The sequence below is a fragment of the Capricornis sumatraensis genome, chromosome 14 (genome assembly GCF_032405125.1).
Source record: "Capricornis sumatraensis isolate serow.1 chromosome 14, serow.2, whole genome shotgun sequence".
In the NCBI taxonomy this organism is placed as follows: domain Eukaryota; kingdom Metazoa; phylum Chordata; class Mammalia; order Artiodactyla; family Bovidae; genus Capricornis; species Capricornis sumatraensis.
Genome location: NC_091082.1, coordinates 46827501 through 46843624, shown reverse-complemented (window position 1 = coordinate 46843624; position 16124 = coordinate 46827501). Strand labels below are relative to the sequence as shown.

Here is a 16124-nt window from a genome sequence, read left to right as displayed (position 1 = left end):
AGAAGGAGTCCCAGTGATGTTCCCCATCTAGCCACCTGGAACTTCTACCTGTTTTGTTTCAAGCTCCAGTCTCAGGGATATAGGTTTAGACTATATTCCCCAGTTATTTTTCTTTCAGCATCTTAAATACAAAAGAGCTAACAACATTAATAATGTCTAATGTAAAGGTCTTCCTAAGGGGATCAATGGTAAAGAATTCTCCTGCAAAGCAGGAGATGTGAATTCAATCCTTGGATCAGGAAGATCCCCTAGAGAAGGAAATGGCAACCCACTCCAGTATTCTTGCCTGGAAAATCCCATGGACAGTTGAGCCTGGCAGGCTACAGTACATGGGGTTGGAAAAGAGTTGGACACAACTTAGCAACTATTAACAACAATTTAACTGATAATGAAATAAAGTCATGAGATCTTGTATTATCTTGAAATATACCCAAACTCTTGACATTTGAAACCAATTCCCTTTCATCTAATGGGCCACACACTCACCTTGAGGATCAACATCTTTCGCTAGCTTCAACGCATCTGAGTTTGCAAGATCGGTGTTGGCTGGGGTAACAGCCAGAATCAGACAGTTCTCCCGTGTGATGAACTGCATAATCATTTCTCTGATCTGGTACTCAATATCTGGAGGCTGATCTCCCACGGGCACTTTAGTAATTCCGGGTAGGTCAATCAGGGTTAGATTTAACACTGTGGAAAGGGAAAAAGAGTCTTACATGTACCATCCACACTGAAAGATAGCAACAAGGCAGAATCATGTGTTATTTTCATAGAAATGAAACAAGCTGAGCTTTATATAATGTGTATCTAAAGAGTTCCAACTCATGTGCATAGAATAAAACAGGATAGAATTCAAACTGGCCTTGCAAATTTTCTCTATTTTTATGATATGATTGTGCTAGGCCAAATGATCATTTTAACATAATTTAAGGAGCACTGATTTGCATACCTAATAGCTTTCTCAGAGAGCTGCCATGTTTGTAACTAGGGGCCTATAATTCAAACACGGAACAATAAGCAAATATACGGAACAATAAGCAAATATACTGTCTGTCTTGCACTTCCCTTCAAATGGTATAAAAATTCTCAGAGTAAGGTTTGTCCTTCCTTTTAAAAGCATTATGCGTTATTTACAAAGTGTTAGCCACTTAGCCTGGGCTTCCAAGGTGGCTGAGTGGTAAGGAACATGCCTGCCAACGCAGGAGACATGGGTTCGACCCCTGGGTGGGGAAGATTCCCTGGAGAAGGAAATGGCAACTCACTCCAGTATTCTTGTCTAAAAAATCCCATGGACAGAGGAGTCTGGTGGGCTACAGTCTATGGGGTCATAAAGGGTCAGACTCAACTTAGTGACTAAACAACAGCAACAAGTCGCTTAGCTTATTGGAAAGCAGTTAGTCATGAAGTTAGTGTGTAGCCTCTACAGCCAGACTTACAGAGCACCATTTTGGAAACCCAGGAAACTACTAAGTCAGTGACTCCAGCCCTGACCTGGCTATCATTCTCTCTATACACAAAAGCTCCAAGTCTCTCTATACACTTGGCTCCAAGTCCTCTTGGGAAGTCATAATTGAGCATTTCATGGTCCAATTTAAAAGCAACAGAGCTGAGGAGAAGATTAGAGATGAAAATCTGTCCCAACAAAATCTTAGTCATTCTGGAGGCTATTTATTCTGTATTACCCATCAAGAATTGGTTATCTAATTTATAAGTTTTTGCTGACAGTCTGGAGAGAAAAAATCAAGTTGATTCCTCAGGAAGAGAATAAATAAGAATATATAGGACTGAAAGAAAATTCATTAAAGAAAACTCAACCATAGAACCAAGCACCTCTAAGATTTTTGCAAAAGCTGAAGCTACTAAAAATGGACATTTTCATGCATTCTTCTTTGGAATTCTAAAAGTTTAAAATATATATAAAGAAAACTTTGTAAAATAATGTACTTAATTCTCTTTTACAAATTATTTCCTTCTGACTCCCATAAATAATTCTATGAGCTGTTTGGGTTATATCATTTACTGAAGTACCTAAGCACAATCTTAGACACCAAGATTTTTTGAGAGAAAAAAAAAGCCATTTTACATAAATAATGTATTAACATACATAGTAAAAATTTTTGAGGACAAGAATTTGGAATTTTGTTATTTTACTTACCATGTGGGGAATAGACTCGTAAATTAATGGGTATGGAGGAAATGCCTTTATTCATTCCAGTTACTCGATCTGTTTCAGCTTCAATCTCATGGCGAACTTCATCAAAATCTGTAAATTTTTTTCCTTTGCAGTGTAGAAATTCAGCATATTCTATAAAAGACAAAATAATACAATCTAAAATTCAGGTGTTTTTGCAGTAATTATAAGGAAACGATGCTTCTTTAATTACAAGTCAAAGTATCCAATATTGCCTCTTCAGCCATCATAATGAGAAAACATGGAGGTAACTAAAAAGCACAGTTAACACTTGAGAAATGTCAAACATAGTACAAATGCTAATGGCGCAAAATTGCTAATTTTCAGATTAGCAATTAAGTATTAAAAGCAGTCTTTAAACTGCAAAGCCTATTAAATAAAGAGAAGTTTGGCCCTCCAAATGATATAACAAATAACAGCAACCAATTGTCAAAGAAATTAGAGCTGCAATATACAAAAAGCCTACTTATTAATCCTATTAACATGTCCTTTCTGAATATCACCACTTTATCATGATGGATGCTAAACCTGGAATGTTAGGTCCATGAATCAAGGTAAATTGGACACAGTAAAGAGGAGGTAGCAACAGTGAACACTGACATCTTAGGAATCAGTGAACTAAAATGGATGGAAATTGGAGAATTTAATTCAGATTAACATTATATTTACTACTGTGGGAAAGAATCCCTTAGGAGAAATGCAACAGCCCTTATAGTCAACAAAAGAGTCCGAAATGCAGTACCTGGGTGCAGTCTCAAAAACAACAGAATGATCTTGGTTTGTTTCCAAGGCAAATCATTCAACATCACAGTAATCCAAGTCTATGCCCCAACCGCTAATGCTGAAGAAGCTGAAGTCGATTTTATGAAGATCTCCTACAAGACCTTTTAGAACTAGCACCAAAAAAGAAAAAAGATGTCCTTTTCATCACAAGGGATTGGACTGCAAAAGTAGGAAATCAAGAGATATCTAGAGTAAAAGGCAAGATTGGCCTTGGAGTATAAGATGAAGCAGGGCAAAGGCTAATAGAATTTTGTCCAGAAAACATACTGGTCCTAGCAAACACCCTCTTCAACAACACAGAAGGCAACTCTTCACATGGACATCACCAGATGGTCAATACTGAAATCAGATTGATTATGTTCTTTGCAGCCAAAGATGGAAAAGTTCTATACAGTCAGCAAAAACAAGACCTGGAGCTGACTGTGGCTCTAATCATGTACTCCTTATTGCAAAGTTCAGGCTTAATTTGAAGAAAATGGTGAAAACTACTAGGCCATTCAGGTATGACCTAAATCAAATCTCTTATGATTATACAGTGGAGGTGACAGATTCAAGGGATTAGATCTGGTAGACAGATTGCCTGAAGAACTATGGACAAAGATTCACAACACTGTAAAGGAGGTGGTGACCAAAACCATCCCCAAGAAAAAGAAATGCAAGGAGGCAAAATGATTGTCTGAGGAGGCCTCAGAAATGGCTGAGAAGAGAAAAAAAGTGAAAGACAAGAGAGAATGGGAAAGATATACCCAAATGAATGCAGAGTCCCCGAGAATAGCAAGGAGAGATAAGGAAGCCTTCCTAAGTGAATACGGTTAAAAAGAAAAAAAAAAAAAGAAAAGAAAACAATAGATTGGGAAAGACTAGAGATCTCTTCAAGAAAGGTGGGAGCTATCAAGGGAATATTTCATGCTGGGATAGGGATGATTAAGGAAAGAAACAGTAAGGACCTAACAGAAGCAGAAGAGACTAAGAAGAGGTGGCAAGAAGTTCTTCTATACAGAACTATACAGAAGAATATACAAGAAGGGTCTTAATTACCTGGAAAACCATGATGGTGTAGTCACTCACCTAGAGCCAGACATTTTGGACTATGAAATCAAGTGGATCTTAGGAAACATTACTACAAACAAAGCTAGTAGAGGTAATGGAATTCCAGCTGAGCTATTTCAAATGCTAAAAGATGATGCTGTGAAAGTGCTGCACTCAATATGTTAGCAAATTTGGAAAACTCAGCAGTGGCCACAGGATCAGAAAAGGTCAGTTTTCATTCCAATCCCAAAGAAGGGCAATGCCAAACAATGTTCAAACTACTGTACAATTGCACTCATTTCACATGCTAACAAAGTAATGCTCAAAATCCTGCAACCTAGGCTTCAGCAGCATGTGAAGTGAAAACTTTCAGATGTACAAGCTGGATTTAGAAAAGGCAGAGGAACCAGAGATCAAATTGGCAACATTTGTTGGATCACAGAGAAAGCAAGGAAATTCCAGGAAAACATATACTTCTGCTTCATTGACTATGCTAAAGCCTTTGTGTAAATCACAACTGGAAAATTCTTAAAGACATGGGAATACCAGACCCCCTTACCTGTCTCCTGAGAAATCTGTATGCAGGTCAAGAAGCAACAGTTAGAACTTCCCTGAAACAACTGACGGGTTCAAAATTGGGAATGGAGTACATCAAGGCTGTGTATTGTCACCCTGCCTATTTAACTTCTATGCAGAGTACATCATGCGAAATGCCGGCTAGATGACTCACAAACTGTAATGAAGATTGCTGGAAGAAGTATCAACAACCTAAGACATGCAGATGATACCACTCCAATGACAGAAAGCAAAGAGAAACTAAAGAGCCTCTTGGTAAGGGTGAAAGAAGAGAGTGAAAAAGCTGGATTAAAACTCAACATTCAAAAAATGAAGATCACGGCATCTGGTTCCATTACGTCATGGTGAATAGATGGGGGAAAAGAGGAAACAGTAACAAATTTTATATTCTTGGGCTCCAAAATCACTGCAGATGGTGACTGCGGGCATGAAATTAAAAGATGCCTGCTCTTTGGAGGAAAAGCTATGACAAACCTAGAGATTAGGATATTAAAAAGCAGAGACATCACTTTTCCAACAAAGATTCTTACAGTCCAAGCTATTCTTTTTCCAGAAGTCATGTACAGATGTGAGACTTGAACCACAAAGAAGGCTGAGCACCAAAGAATTGATCCTTTCGAATTGTGGTGCTGGAGAAGACTCTTGAGAGTCCTTTGGACTGCAAGCAGATCAAACCAGTCAATCCTAAAGGAAATCAACCCTGAATATTCACTGGAAGGACAGATGCTTAGGCTAAAGCTCCAATACTTTGGCCACCTGATGCAAAGAGCTGACTCATTGGGAAAGACTGAGGACAGAACAAAAAGGTAGTGACCAAGGATGAGATGGTTGGATGGCATCACTGACTCAATGATGTGAGTTTGAGCAAATTCAAGGAGATAGTGAAGGACAGGGAATCCTGGAGTGCTGCAGTCCATGGCGTCACAAAGAGTCAGACTTGACTTAGTGACCAAGCAACAACAACATATGCTAAATTATGTACATTCAGCTTCGGAAAGCAGGAAGATTTAGAAACAATGTTTGTTTTACCCTTTAAAAGGAAATAATATATGGAATATTTTAGCTTTAAAATATACTATTCAAAATACCACATCCATTTCTGCAATTAAAAGATATTTTCCTCAAGAAAAAAGACAATATTACAAAGAAACTATTTCTCTGCAATCTAAAAAAAAAATCAGTATCTGTAGGCAGAAGGAAAATCTCTAAAATAACCATATAAGAGAAAATTGGTTATTTTTAAAAATTTCAGTAGCATCTTAAAACTATTGTACTGTCCCTTTCTCTATCTGCTTCCAAAGATATGGAGTAAGTGATAAGCAACACAACTCAGAAAAAAGGGAACTGATACTAGTAGACCTAAAAATGTTATAATATTACAAGGTAACAAGTCTTAACAAAGAGTCTAATTTCTCTAACAGCCAGCTGAAAAAAAATGCTCTACCAAACGTAGACTAAGGCTAAAGTATCTTGGGCCCAGATATCTTGGGCTCAGCTGAGACAGTTATTGGTAGTCTTTCTACCATTACCACCATAAATATTTAACCTTCACCCACTACATTGCAAGGCCAATAGGGAGACAACTACAAGATGTGGTTTATGCCTGAACAGTGAAAGTATACACAACAATTAAACCTCAGAAGGCTTCAGAAGTCTGCCTGAAGAGATCACCACATTATTTGGCATTTCTTTTACATGTTTAGCCTCATAAGTGCTATTTTTATAAGATTATAAATTTTTAGAAGTAGAGACTTTATTTTGGAGAAGGAAATGGCAACCCACTCCAGTGTTCTTGACTGGAGAATCCCAGGGACAGAGGAGCCTGGTAGAAGGCCGTCTATGGGGTCGCACAGAGTAGGACACGACTGAAGCGACTTAGCAGCAGCAGCAGCAGCAGCAGCAGAGAATTTATTTACTCATTCAGCAGTTAGGCCAGTACCAATGTAAGAGTTTAAGGATAAGTAGAGGATAAAACAATAAGAAAAGTAAAGAGGAACAATAAATGCCAGATTCTGAAAAACAAAGCTTAATAAGCAAAAGTGAGTCATAAATAATTTAGAAGAAACAGAACGGTACTTTCTCATAGCAAGGAGACAGGACTATTCAGTTCAACATAGCCTGTGGAAAATTCAAATCTGAGAACTTCTGGCTATCATAATTATTATGTTCATATAATTTTTTTTTTTTAAAAAAAGCTTCTGGATCAAGGGCTACATTTTCAATTTCATTGCTAATCAATAATTCAAGTAACAGAAATGTGTTCCCAGCTGAGCCACGAGGGAAGCCCAACACACTTGTTGCCACTAGATGGCGCCTATTTGCTTTCTCTTTAGGAAACGAAGACCCTTCCAGAAAGTTGTAAAATCAATGCAATTCTCAAATTAGATTTAAATTTACTCTGGACCTCTGAAAATGCTTTTATCTTGGAATTCATAGACTGGAATTGTGCAGTACCATCTCCAATCTCTGTATCTTGTTAGGTATAGGGTCCCACAAAGAGATTTAGGAATGTCAATATTTATTTATTTAACCAATATTTATTGAACTCCTACAACTTCTCAGGCACTATTTTAGAAAGCTGGCATATAGTAAAGTGAAAAAAAAAGTCTCTAGCTTCATGAAGCTTAAATTCTAGTGAAATAAAACAGTAAACAATGTGTGTGTGTCAGGTAAGTGCTATAGAGAAAATTGAATAAGGGGAATGTTAAACACTGGAGAAGGGAGGTCGCTTTGTTATGTGCAATCAAGGAATACTTCTCTGATATGATAAAGTGACATTTGAGCAAAGACTCAAGAAGCCATGTTTTACATAAGAGGATCCCAGTACACTGACTGATGCAGACTACACTTGGCATATCGGAAGAAAAGCAAGGAGGCCAACGTGCCTGGAGCACAGAACATGGGGGAGAGGCAGCAGATGAGGTCAGAGCTGTGGTACAGACCCAGACAATGTAGGACCTGTGGGCCATTTTAAGGACTTTGATTTTACTCTAAATGAATGTGAAAGCACTTGAAGCGTTTTAGATAGAAGGGAAACATGATGTGACCTAGGTTTTAAATAAAGAACTGTACTGTTGTGTTGAGAACAGACAATGAGGCATAAGAGAAGTAGCTGGCTATAAGAATAATACAGGTGGGATTATTATCTCACTTGGGGGTGAGACCTGGGTGGGAGCAGTGGGAGTGCTGAGAAGTGGTTATATTTTAATGAATTTTGAAGGAAAAACCAAAAGGATTTGCTGATGGATTAAAGGAGGGATATGAGAGAAAGAAAGAAGTTAAGAATAACTTTAAGGAGGTTGACCTCAGCAATTGGAAGAATTTTGAAATAGAAAGACTGAAAGAAAGGAAGCTGTATGGAAGATGGGGTTGGGAATCAAGAATTCAGTTTGGCAACTCAATCAAAAAATGGGAAGATTTTCACAGACATTTCTCCAAAGAAGATATTCAGATGGTCAAAAAGCACATGAAAACATGCTCAACATGACTAATTATCAGAGAAATGCAAATCAAAACTACAATGAGGTGTCTCCTCACACCAGTCAGAATCAGTCAGTTCAGTCACTCAGTCATGTCCAACTCTTTGCGACCCCATGGACTCTGCTGCTGCTGCTGCTGCTGAGTCGCTTCAGTCATGTCTGACTCTGTATGACCCCACAGACAGCAGCCCACCAGGCTCCCCCGTCCCTGGGATTCTCAAGGCAAGAACACTGGAGTGGGTTGCCATTTCCTTCTCCAATGCATGAAAGTGAAAAGTGAAAGTGAAGTCGCTCAGTCATGTCCGACTCTTAGCGACCCCATAGACTGCAGCCCACCAGGCTCCTCTGTCCATAGGATTTTCCAGGCAAGAGTACTGGAGTGGGGTGCCATTGCCTTCGCCACCAGTCAGATTGGTCATCATTAAAAAATCTACAAACAATAAAAAGATGGACAGGGTGTGGAGAAAAAGAACCCACCTACACTGTTGGTGGGATTATAAATTGGTATAGCCACTATGGAGAAGAACAGTATGGAGATGCCTTAAAAAAACTAAAAATAGTTGTGCCATATGATCCAGAAATCCTACTCCTGGGGCATATATCCAGAAAAAAAAAAACATAATTTGAAAAGATACATGCCCCTAATGTTCGTAGCAGCACTGTTTACAATAGCTGAGACATGGAAGTAACATAAATGTCCATCAACAGAGGAATGGATAAAAAAACGTGGTACATATATACAATGGAATATTGCTCAGCCATAAAAAAGAAAGAAACAGTGTCATTTGCAGCAACATAGATAGACCTAGAGATTATTATACTAAGTGAAGTAAGTCAGAGAAAAACAAATATCATATATCACTCATATGTGGAATCTAACTTTTAAAAACATACAAATTAACTTATCTATGAAACAAAAACAGACCCACAGATATTGAAAACAAACTTATGGTTACCAAAGGGGAAATATGGGAGTGGGGGGGGGGTGAGGAATAAGTCAGAAACTTGGGATGAACATACACACACCACTATATATTACTATATATAAGATATATAATCAATAAAAGTCTATTATATAGCACAGGGAACTCTACTTAGCATTCTGTGATAATCTATATCAGAAAAGAATCTTAAAAAAGAATGAATATATGTACATGTTTAACCAGATCACTTTGCTGAACACCTGAAACGAATACAACATTGTTAATCAACTATAATAAAATAAAATTTAAAACTTCAGTTGGGGACCTATTAAGCTTGTGATGCCTGCTACACATCACCCATGTGGACAAACAGAACCACCACCAATGGTTGAGAACCATGCAGCTGAAAGACCCACAATTCTCATTGTCTCATCTGATAAGTGTGTATCTATCCTGAAATTTTTCCAGAAGATGGCAGTCAAGGGCTTGAGGAAATGGCGGCTTCTTTTATTCAGCACAAAAATGCCCTGGGGCTGGATATGTGAATCTTTTATCTAAGGAGAAGTCTAAGCTAGGTAAGTCCAAAATAGATATAGATATATGTATTTGGAATTAAAAGTTAGGCAAGTGTATAAGATCACTAGGTCACTAAATGAGAGACAGACAAGGAACAGGTCAGAGCAGTGGACCCTGTATGTTGCAATATTTAGAGGTCAGGAAATGGAGAATAAGCACGAGTGGTCAACATGCTGCTGCTGCTGCTGCTGCTAAGTCACTTCAGTCATGTCCGACTCTGTGCAACCCCAGAGACAGCAGCCCGCCAGGCTCCCCCGTCCCTGGGATTCTCCAGGCAAGAACACTGGAGTAGGTTGCCATTTCCTTCTCCAATACATGAAAGTGAAAAGTGAAAGTGAAGTTGCTCGGTTGTGTCTGACTCCTAGCGACCCCATGGACTGTAGCTTACCAGGCTCCTCTGTCCATGGGATTTGCCAGGCAAGAGTACTGGAGTGGGGTGCCATTGCCTTCTCCAGGTCAACATGATGGGGGGTTAAAAAAAAAAAAAAGGAAAACCCTGAGAGACAGGTGACCCAAAGCCACAAAAAGAAAGTATTTCATGAAAGAACTTTCACTCTATCAAATACTGCCAACATGTCAGGTAAGATGAGAACTAAGAACAAATAATAAAATCAGGCAATGTGAGGGTCCTTCAGGATGTTGAGAAGGACAGTTGGAGTGGAGTGGGTTGGGTGAAAATCTGATTGGAATAGATTTTAGAATGACTAGGAGGAGAGGAAGTAGAGACTGGTTGTGGACAAATCGTTTAAGAAGTTGTGTTGTAAAGGAGAGTAGAGAAGTAAAAGGGCATCTGGAGAGGGTTATGAAGGGAAATTTTTATAAAAGTGGGTAAACTAATGCCATGTTCCTAGGCTGATGCTATTAATCCAGCCTTGAGGGAAAGCTGATGATGCAGAAGTAAGAAGGGACAAGTGCTAAAGCTATGTCTTAACGAAGAGGGGATAGGAAGCACTAGAATGGAACATGCTAGTTCATCCCATAGGAATCAAAAGGAAACAGAATAACGAGTATTGAAGGATGACACAAACAGGTAGAATTGATGGTGGTGGGAGTATGTGAAATTCAACAGGTGAGAGTGGGGATTCATCATTTTAAACCATTTTAAATGGTTTAAAAACCATTTCTGTATGTATTCTCACTGGTTAAACCCTACAAATACTATTATTTTTACCACAATATACCACACACACACACACACACACACAGAGTGATCCTAAATGACCTAATAGTAACCCTAGCAGGAATGTCAACTTGGGTCTCAACTACATCCATCACTGGGATTCAGGCATGTCCAGCATATCAGAAAGACAAAAGGGGCAGAAACCACAAAATTCCTGTTTCTATGCATCTCAAAGAGCTTCCTGGGAAATAATTCATCCAGTAGGATGGATAACTCAGGGAAAACCTAATCTAAATTGTCATATGGGAGCTACCTGTAATCCATCCTCTACCCAGGTCCAGAGACTCATAGGTCTATGTCCCCCTCGTCTCTAATAGTACAGTGATAATTGTCAGACCACACATCCTGCTTTCTTATTAGTAAAACTTAGCAATCATAACTACAATTTACAATTCACAGCTACAGGATTATACTGTCATAAGCTGAGTCTCAACAGCAACAAGGTAAGCCAGTCCTATTATGGAATCCCAGCCCTCTATCAACCAGACTATAAATAGGTGGACAGCAGAGGTGGCTTGTATGTTTTTGAACAATTGCCCGTAATTGCTATTGAAGAGGATTATCCATCAGCTTATCATCATACAAGTCCTAAATAAATCTTGATGAGCAATGCAGAATTTAAAGGTCACAGTTTTACTTCCCTGCTGTCTAAAGCACAATTATAAATGAAAATCTTGGAAAGGATTTTCACAAGAGCAATGAATCATTTACTATACTCACCTCTAAAGAAGAATGTTCACATGAGATGAAGGAAATTCTAACACCCAAGCCAAACTCTACAGAACAGTCTACGCTAGCCAATCAACAGCTAGACTTTTAAAGAACTGTTAAATATGTATCTTCTGAGACTTTCATACTATCAAAAATTAATATGTCTAAAGTTCTAACAAATCTCATCTTATGGTCCTGAGATAAATTCTGTCTCATAGAAAAGTAATTTCCAATGGCACAAGCTCTCTTGGCATGTTCTCAGTGTTCCTTTCATTCTAAATGCTTAGTAATCGGGCACATGGAATGATCCCTTTCTCAAACAATTCCAGGCTTCAGCCCAAATTCAGCCTGAATGGACAGTGATTAAATTTCTTAGCCACAAGCTCCTATAAAGGATGAAGGTTATGTGCATATAGCCTATGTCCTAATAATGAATCCATGAAATTCTATTGTGTGTCAGTATAACCTATCTTCCTGAAATTCACAGTATGTTTTCAGTTTCAAAAAGGAAGATTCTAGTTTTAAAAATCTTTCCTGTTTTCCCAGTGTTAAAAATAGCCTACATTTGAAGTAAAGGGTAAGATACCTTTTATATCAAAGAGTGATTTGGGAGGAAAAAGAGGGTATTTTTTAAAAAATCAGAGCTTTCACTGTATTTTTATTTTCCTATAAAACATTTTAGTACTGTCATTTCTGCTGACCATGAAAAACAAATTATGCTAGGATAAACAGCTGACAAATTGTTTGGGGGAAGGATGACATGGTTTGTGCCTGGGCAGCATTCCAATCATCTGTGAAAAGCACAGCATGACCATAAGAATTTAAATATTTCCAATATGCCCCTTCCATGGGGAAAAACATGCATATGTTTCAATTAATCAAGGTTAAGTAAAATGGAATAATTATGGAGCACAGGCATATCTCGCCAATCTTTATTCTAAGAACTGGGGTTGTCCATACTTTAGCTGGAGTTCTGTTTCTAAAAGGCTTTCATAGCAATGTTTTTAAACATGGGGTTCCTGTGAAAATGGAGTATATGGGACACAGAAACAGGAAATGGTTTTGAGTGCAACTAGCTGAATCCACTGGCTATAAATACCACCTGGCAGGACTACATTTAAAAATACAGTTCCTTAAAGGCAGAGGCTACATTTGAGTCATCTTTGTTTCCCTGATGCCTATCATATTTAAAGAACACCTGTAGATTTCTTCCTTCTTCTGTAAAGAACTTCTCTTTGCATACCATTAAGCAATTTAGAAAAATGCTTCCATCAAGCCTTCAAGTCATTCCAAATTGAAGCCAGGGGCCTAGAACTATGGTTAAGCAAGAAACAAAGCAAGTTAGATATGAGTTACACAGACCCAGATATAAAGCAGAAGTCAGTTGTGTCCTTCTTTTAGTAATTTTTTTTTAAAAAAAGGAAATCTAAAGAAGTAAACATTTAACCTGAGGAAGTCCAATAGTGGGTGAAAGGTAGAGGTCTCAGTTAGAGGGTGAAGAATAATGGGGTGGAAACAAGAAAGGCCAAGATTTCATAGCAGACTAAAGGTAGGTGCTAGGCAGGTCTCAGAGACCAGCTGCAGAGACTGGGGTTTAGGATCAGGGCTCTGGTACTCCTGAGGCAGAGAAGATCAAAACATAACTCCAGGTCCAAGTGACCCAGATGGTCCAATCAAAAAACCAAGGTGAGACACAGATGTATAGAACAGTCTTTTGGACTCTGTGGGAGAGGGAGAGGGTGGGATGATTTGGGAGAATGGCATTGAAACATGTATAATATCATATAAGAAACGAATCGCCAATCTAGGTTTGATGCAGGATACAGGATTCTTGGGGCTGGTGCACTGGGATGACCCACCCAGAGGGAGGGTATGGGGAGGGAGGTGGGAGGGGGCTTCAGGACTGGGAACACGTGTACACCCATGGCGGATTCATCTTGATGTATGGCAAAAACAATACAATATTGTAAAGTGAAAAAAAAAAGAAAAAAAAACCAAGGTGAGAATTCAGTCATGAAATGAGAGGTAGTCTTTCATAGCATAGAAAGCCAAAATCACTTACATTGACCTCAGGGCCAAGAGAGATTAATAAGTATTGTGTATATTTTAGTCACTTAGTCATGTCCAAGTCTTTGTGATCCCATGGCTGTAGCCCACCAGGCTCCTCTAGCCATGAAATTCTCCAGGCAAGAATATAGGCGTGGGTAGCCATTTCTTTCTCCCAGAGGATCTTCCCAACCCAGGGGTCAAACCCAGGGGTCTCTTGCAACGCAAGCAGATTCTTTTCCATCTGACCCACCAGGGAAGTCCCAAAAATGAAAAACATGAAACCAAATAGAAAGCATGTCAAGCACTTGGCCAAAAACTGCAAAAACCTCAGCAGCATCTGACATGATTTTCCTCCTGTTCCTTGAAACATTGCCTTCTCCTTTTAACATCACATCCCCTCCATCTCCTCCTATCTTCCACATCTTAATTATTGACACTACCATTGAACCAGGTCACCAAATCAAAAAACAGAGGTGTTTTTTTGTTGTTGTTTTTTTAACCCTTGCTCACCTTTCTCCCAAACATCTCACTGCCTCCACTGTGGCCATCCTCCTCCTATGCTGATGCCAACTCTTACCTGGACTACCATAAAAGCCTCCAACTGGTCTTCCTGATTCCACTCTGGCTCCACTGAATCCATTCTCTACATGGCAGCTAGAGAGACCTTTATAAAACATATGTCAGATCGTGTCTTTCCCCTTTTAAAAACTTTTTATTGGTTTTCCAGAGAAGTCAGAAATATCCAAACTCCTCCCCCAGCCTACAAAGTCCTAGACAGTCTGATCCCTGTCTACCTCTATTGATAACACTATTTCTACCCTCTCCAAACCCTTGAGCCCCTAAGACTTCCCGGTGATCCAGTGGTTAAGAATCTGCCTGCCAATGGAGGGGACATGTGTTCAATCCCTGGTCCAGGAAGATCCCACATGATGCAGAGTAGCTAAGCTGGAGCGCCACAACTACTGAGCCCATGCTCTAGAGCACATGAACTGCAACTACTGAGTCTGCATGCTGCAACAACTGAAGCTCTCACACACTAGAGCCTGTGCTTCACAACAAGAGAAGCCACCACAATGAGAAGCCCACACACTGCAACTAGAGAGTAGCCCCCACCTGCTGCAGCTAGAGAAAGCCTGCACGCATCAGTGAAGACTCAGCACAGCCAAAACCAAAAATAATTAAACAGTTGAGCTTCAGTAGCCTTCTTCTGCTCTGCAAGCACACCAGGTCTGTTTCCACCCCAAGGCCTCTCTACAAGCTGCTCCTCTTCTGGCATGCGTAGCTCTATCCTGTCATTTACTTCTAATCTAAAATATCATCTCCTTTCTTGATCAAACAAAGAAAAGCAGCAGCTCAGTCGCACTCCATCATATCATCGAATTTATGTTCCTCAGAACATAATCATTACCTGAAGATTTTGTTTTTCACTACCTGTCTTTACCCACTGGAATATAAGTTCTATGAAAACAGAAACATTATCTGCTGTACTCTTAGTACCTAAAACAGTGAATTGCATCTATTGGGCATTCAATATATATATATGAAACATACAGATATTATATATATTTTTTTAATTAAAGAGCAAATGAGTAAATGAGTGAGTGAATCAAAAAATAAACACTGGTGGACACTTGAGGTTTGTGGATACTGAGAAGAAAATGATATTAAATATGGCCTTTGACATACTAAATTTTATACCTTTGAAATATCCAAGCAGAGTTTCAAGGGCTCAGCTAGAAATATGTGTCTGGAGTTTAGCCCAGGAGCTATAAATATGAGAGTCCTAGTGACTGCAGTCATGAAATTAAAAGACGCTTACTCCTTGGAAGGAAAGTTATGACCAACCTAGATAGCATATTCAAAAGCAGAGACATTACTTTGCCGACTAAGGTCCATCTAGTCAAGGCTATGGTTTTTCCTGTGGTCATGTATGGATGTGAGAGTTGGACTGTGAAGAAGGCTGAGTGCCGAAGAATTGATGCTTTTGAACTGTGGTATTGGAGAAGACTCTTGAGAGTCCCTTGGACTGCAAGGAGATCCAACCAGTCCATTCTGAAGGAGATCAGCCCTGGGATTTTTTTGGAAGGAATGATGCTGAAGCTGAAATTCCAGTACTTTGGCCACCTCATGCGAAGAGTTGACTTATTGGAAAAGACTCTGATGCTGGGAGGGATTGGGGGCAGGAAGAGAAGGGGATGACCGAGGATGAGATGGCTGGATGGCATCACGGACTCGATGGACGTGAGTCTGAGTGAACTCTGGGAGATGGTGATGAACAGGGAGGCCTGGCGTGCTGCGATTCATGGGGTCGCAAAGAGTCGGACACGACTGAGTGACTGAACTGAACTGAACTGAGGTGCATGAGCTGTAACTGAAGACATGGCATAGAAGAGACTGCTGAAGGGAGAATAAAAAATGACAGAGAAAGGAGCCTTGGGTAGATACAAACTTTAAAGACCAGGTAAAAGATAATGCATCAACAAAAGAGAGAGAGTGGCCAAAGAGAGAACAAAAACCAGGAGTTTTTCGCATCATGGAAAACAAAGGGATAGTGTATGTTTTAAGGAAAGAATAAGCAATAGTGTCAAAAAGCTGTTGAAAAGGTGTCCACTTTCACCGCTACTATT

General features: G+C 39.4%; 1 protein-coding gene across 5 annotated transcripts in view; it reads right to left on the bottom strand.

Annotated features, from left to right (window-relative positions):
* The window catches only part of DNM3 (dynamin 3), a 634763-nt gene that overhangs the window by 444418 nt on the left and 174221 nt on the right, over positions 1–16124 (bottom strand). For all 5 annotated transcript variants that reach the window (XM_068986589.1, XM_068986590.1, XM_068986588.1 and 2 more), the window contains exons 3-4: positions 2156–2305; positions 487–690 (exon numbers count right to left, since the gene is read on the bottom strand). In XM_068986589.1, the coding sequence (XP_068842690.1) occupies positions 487–690; positions 2156–2305 (354 nt within the window). The remainder of the gene's footprint in view (positions 1–486; positions 691–2155; positions 2306–16124) is intronic.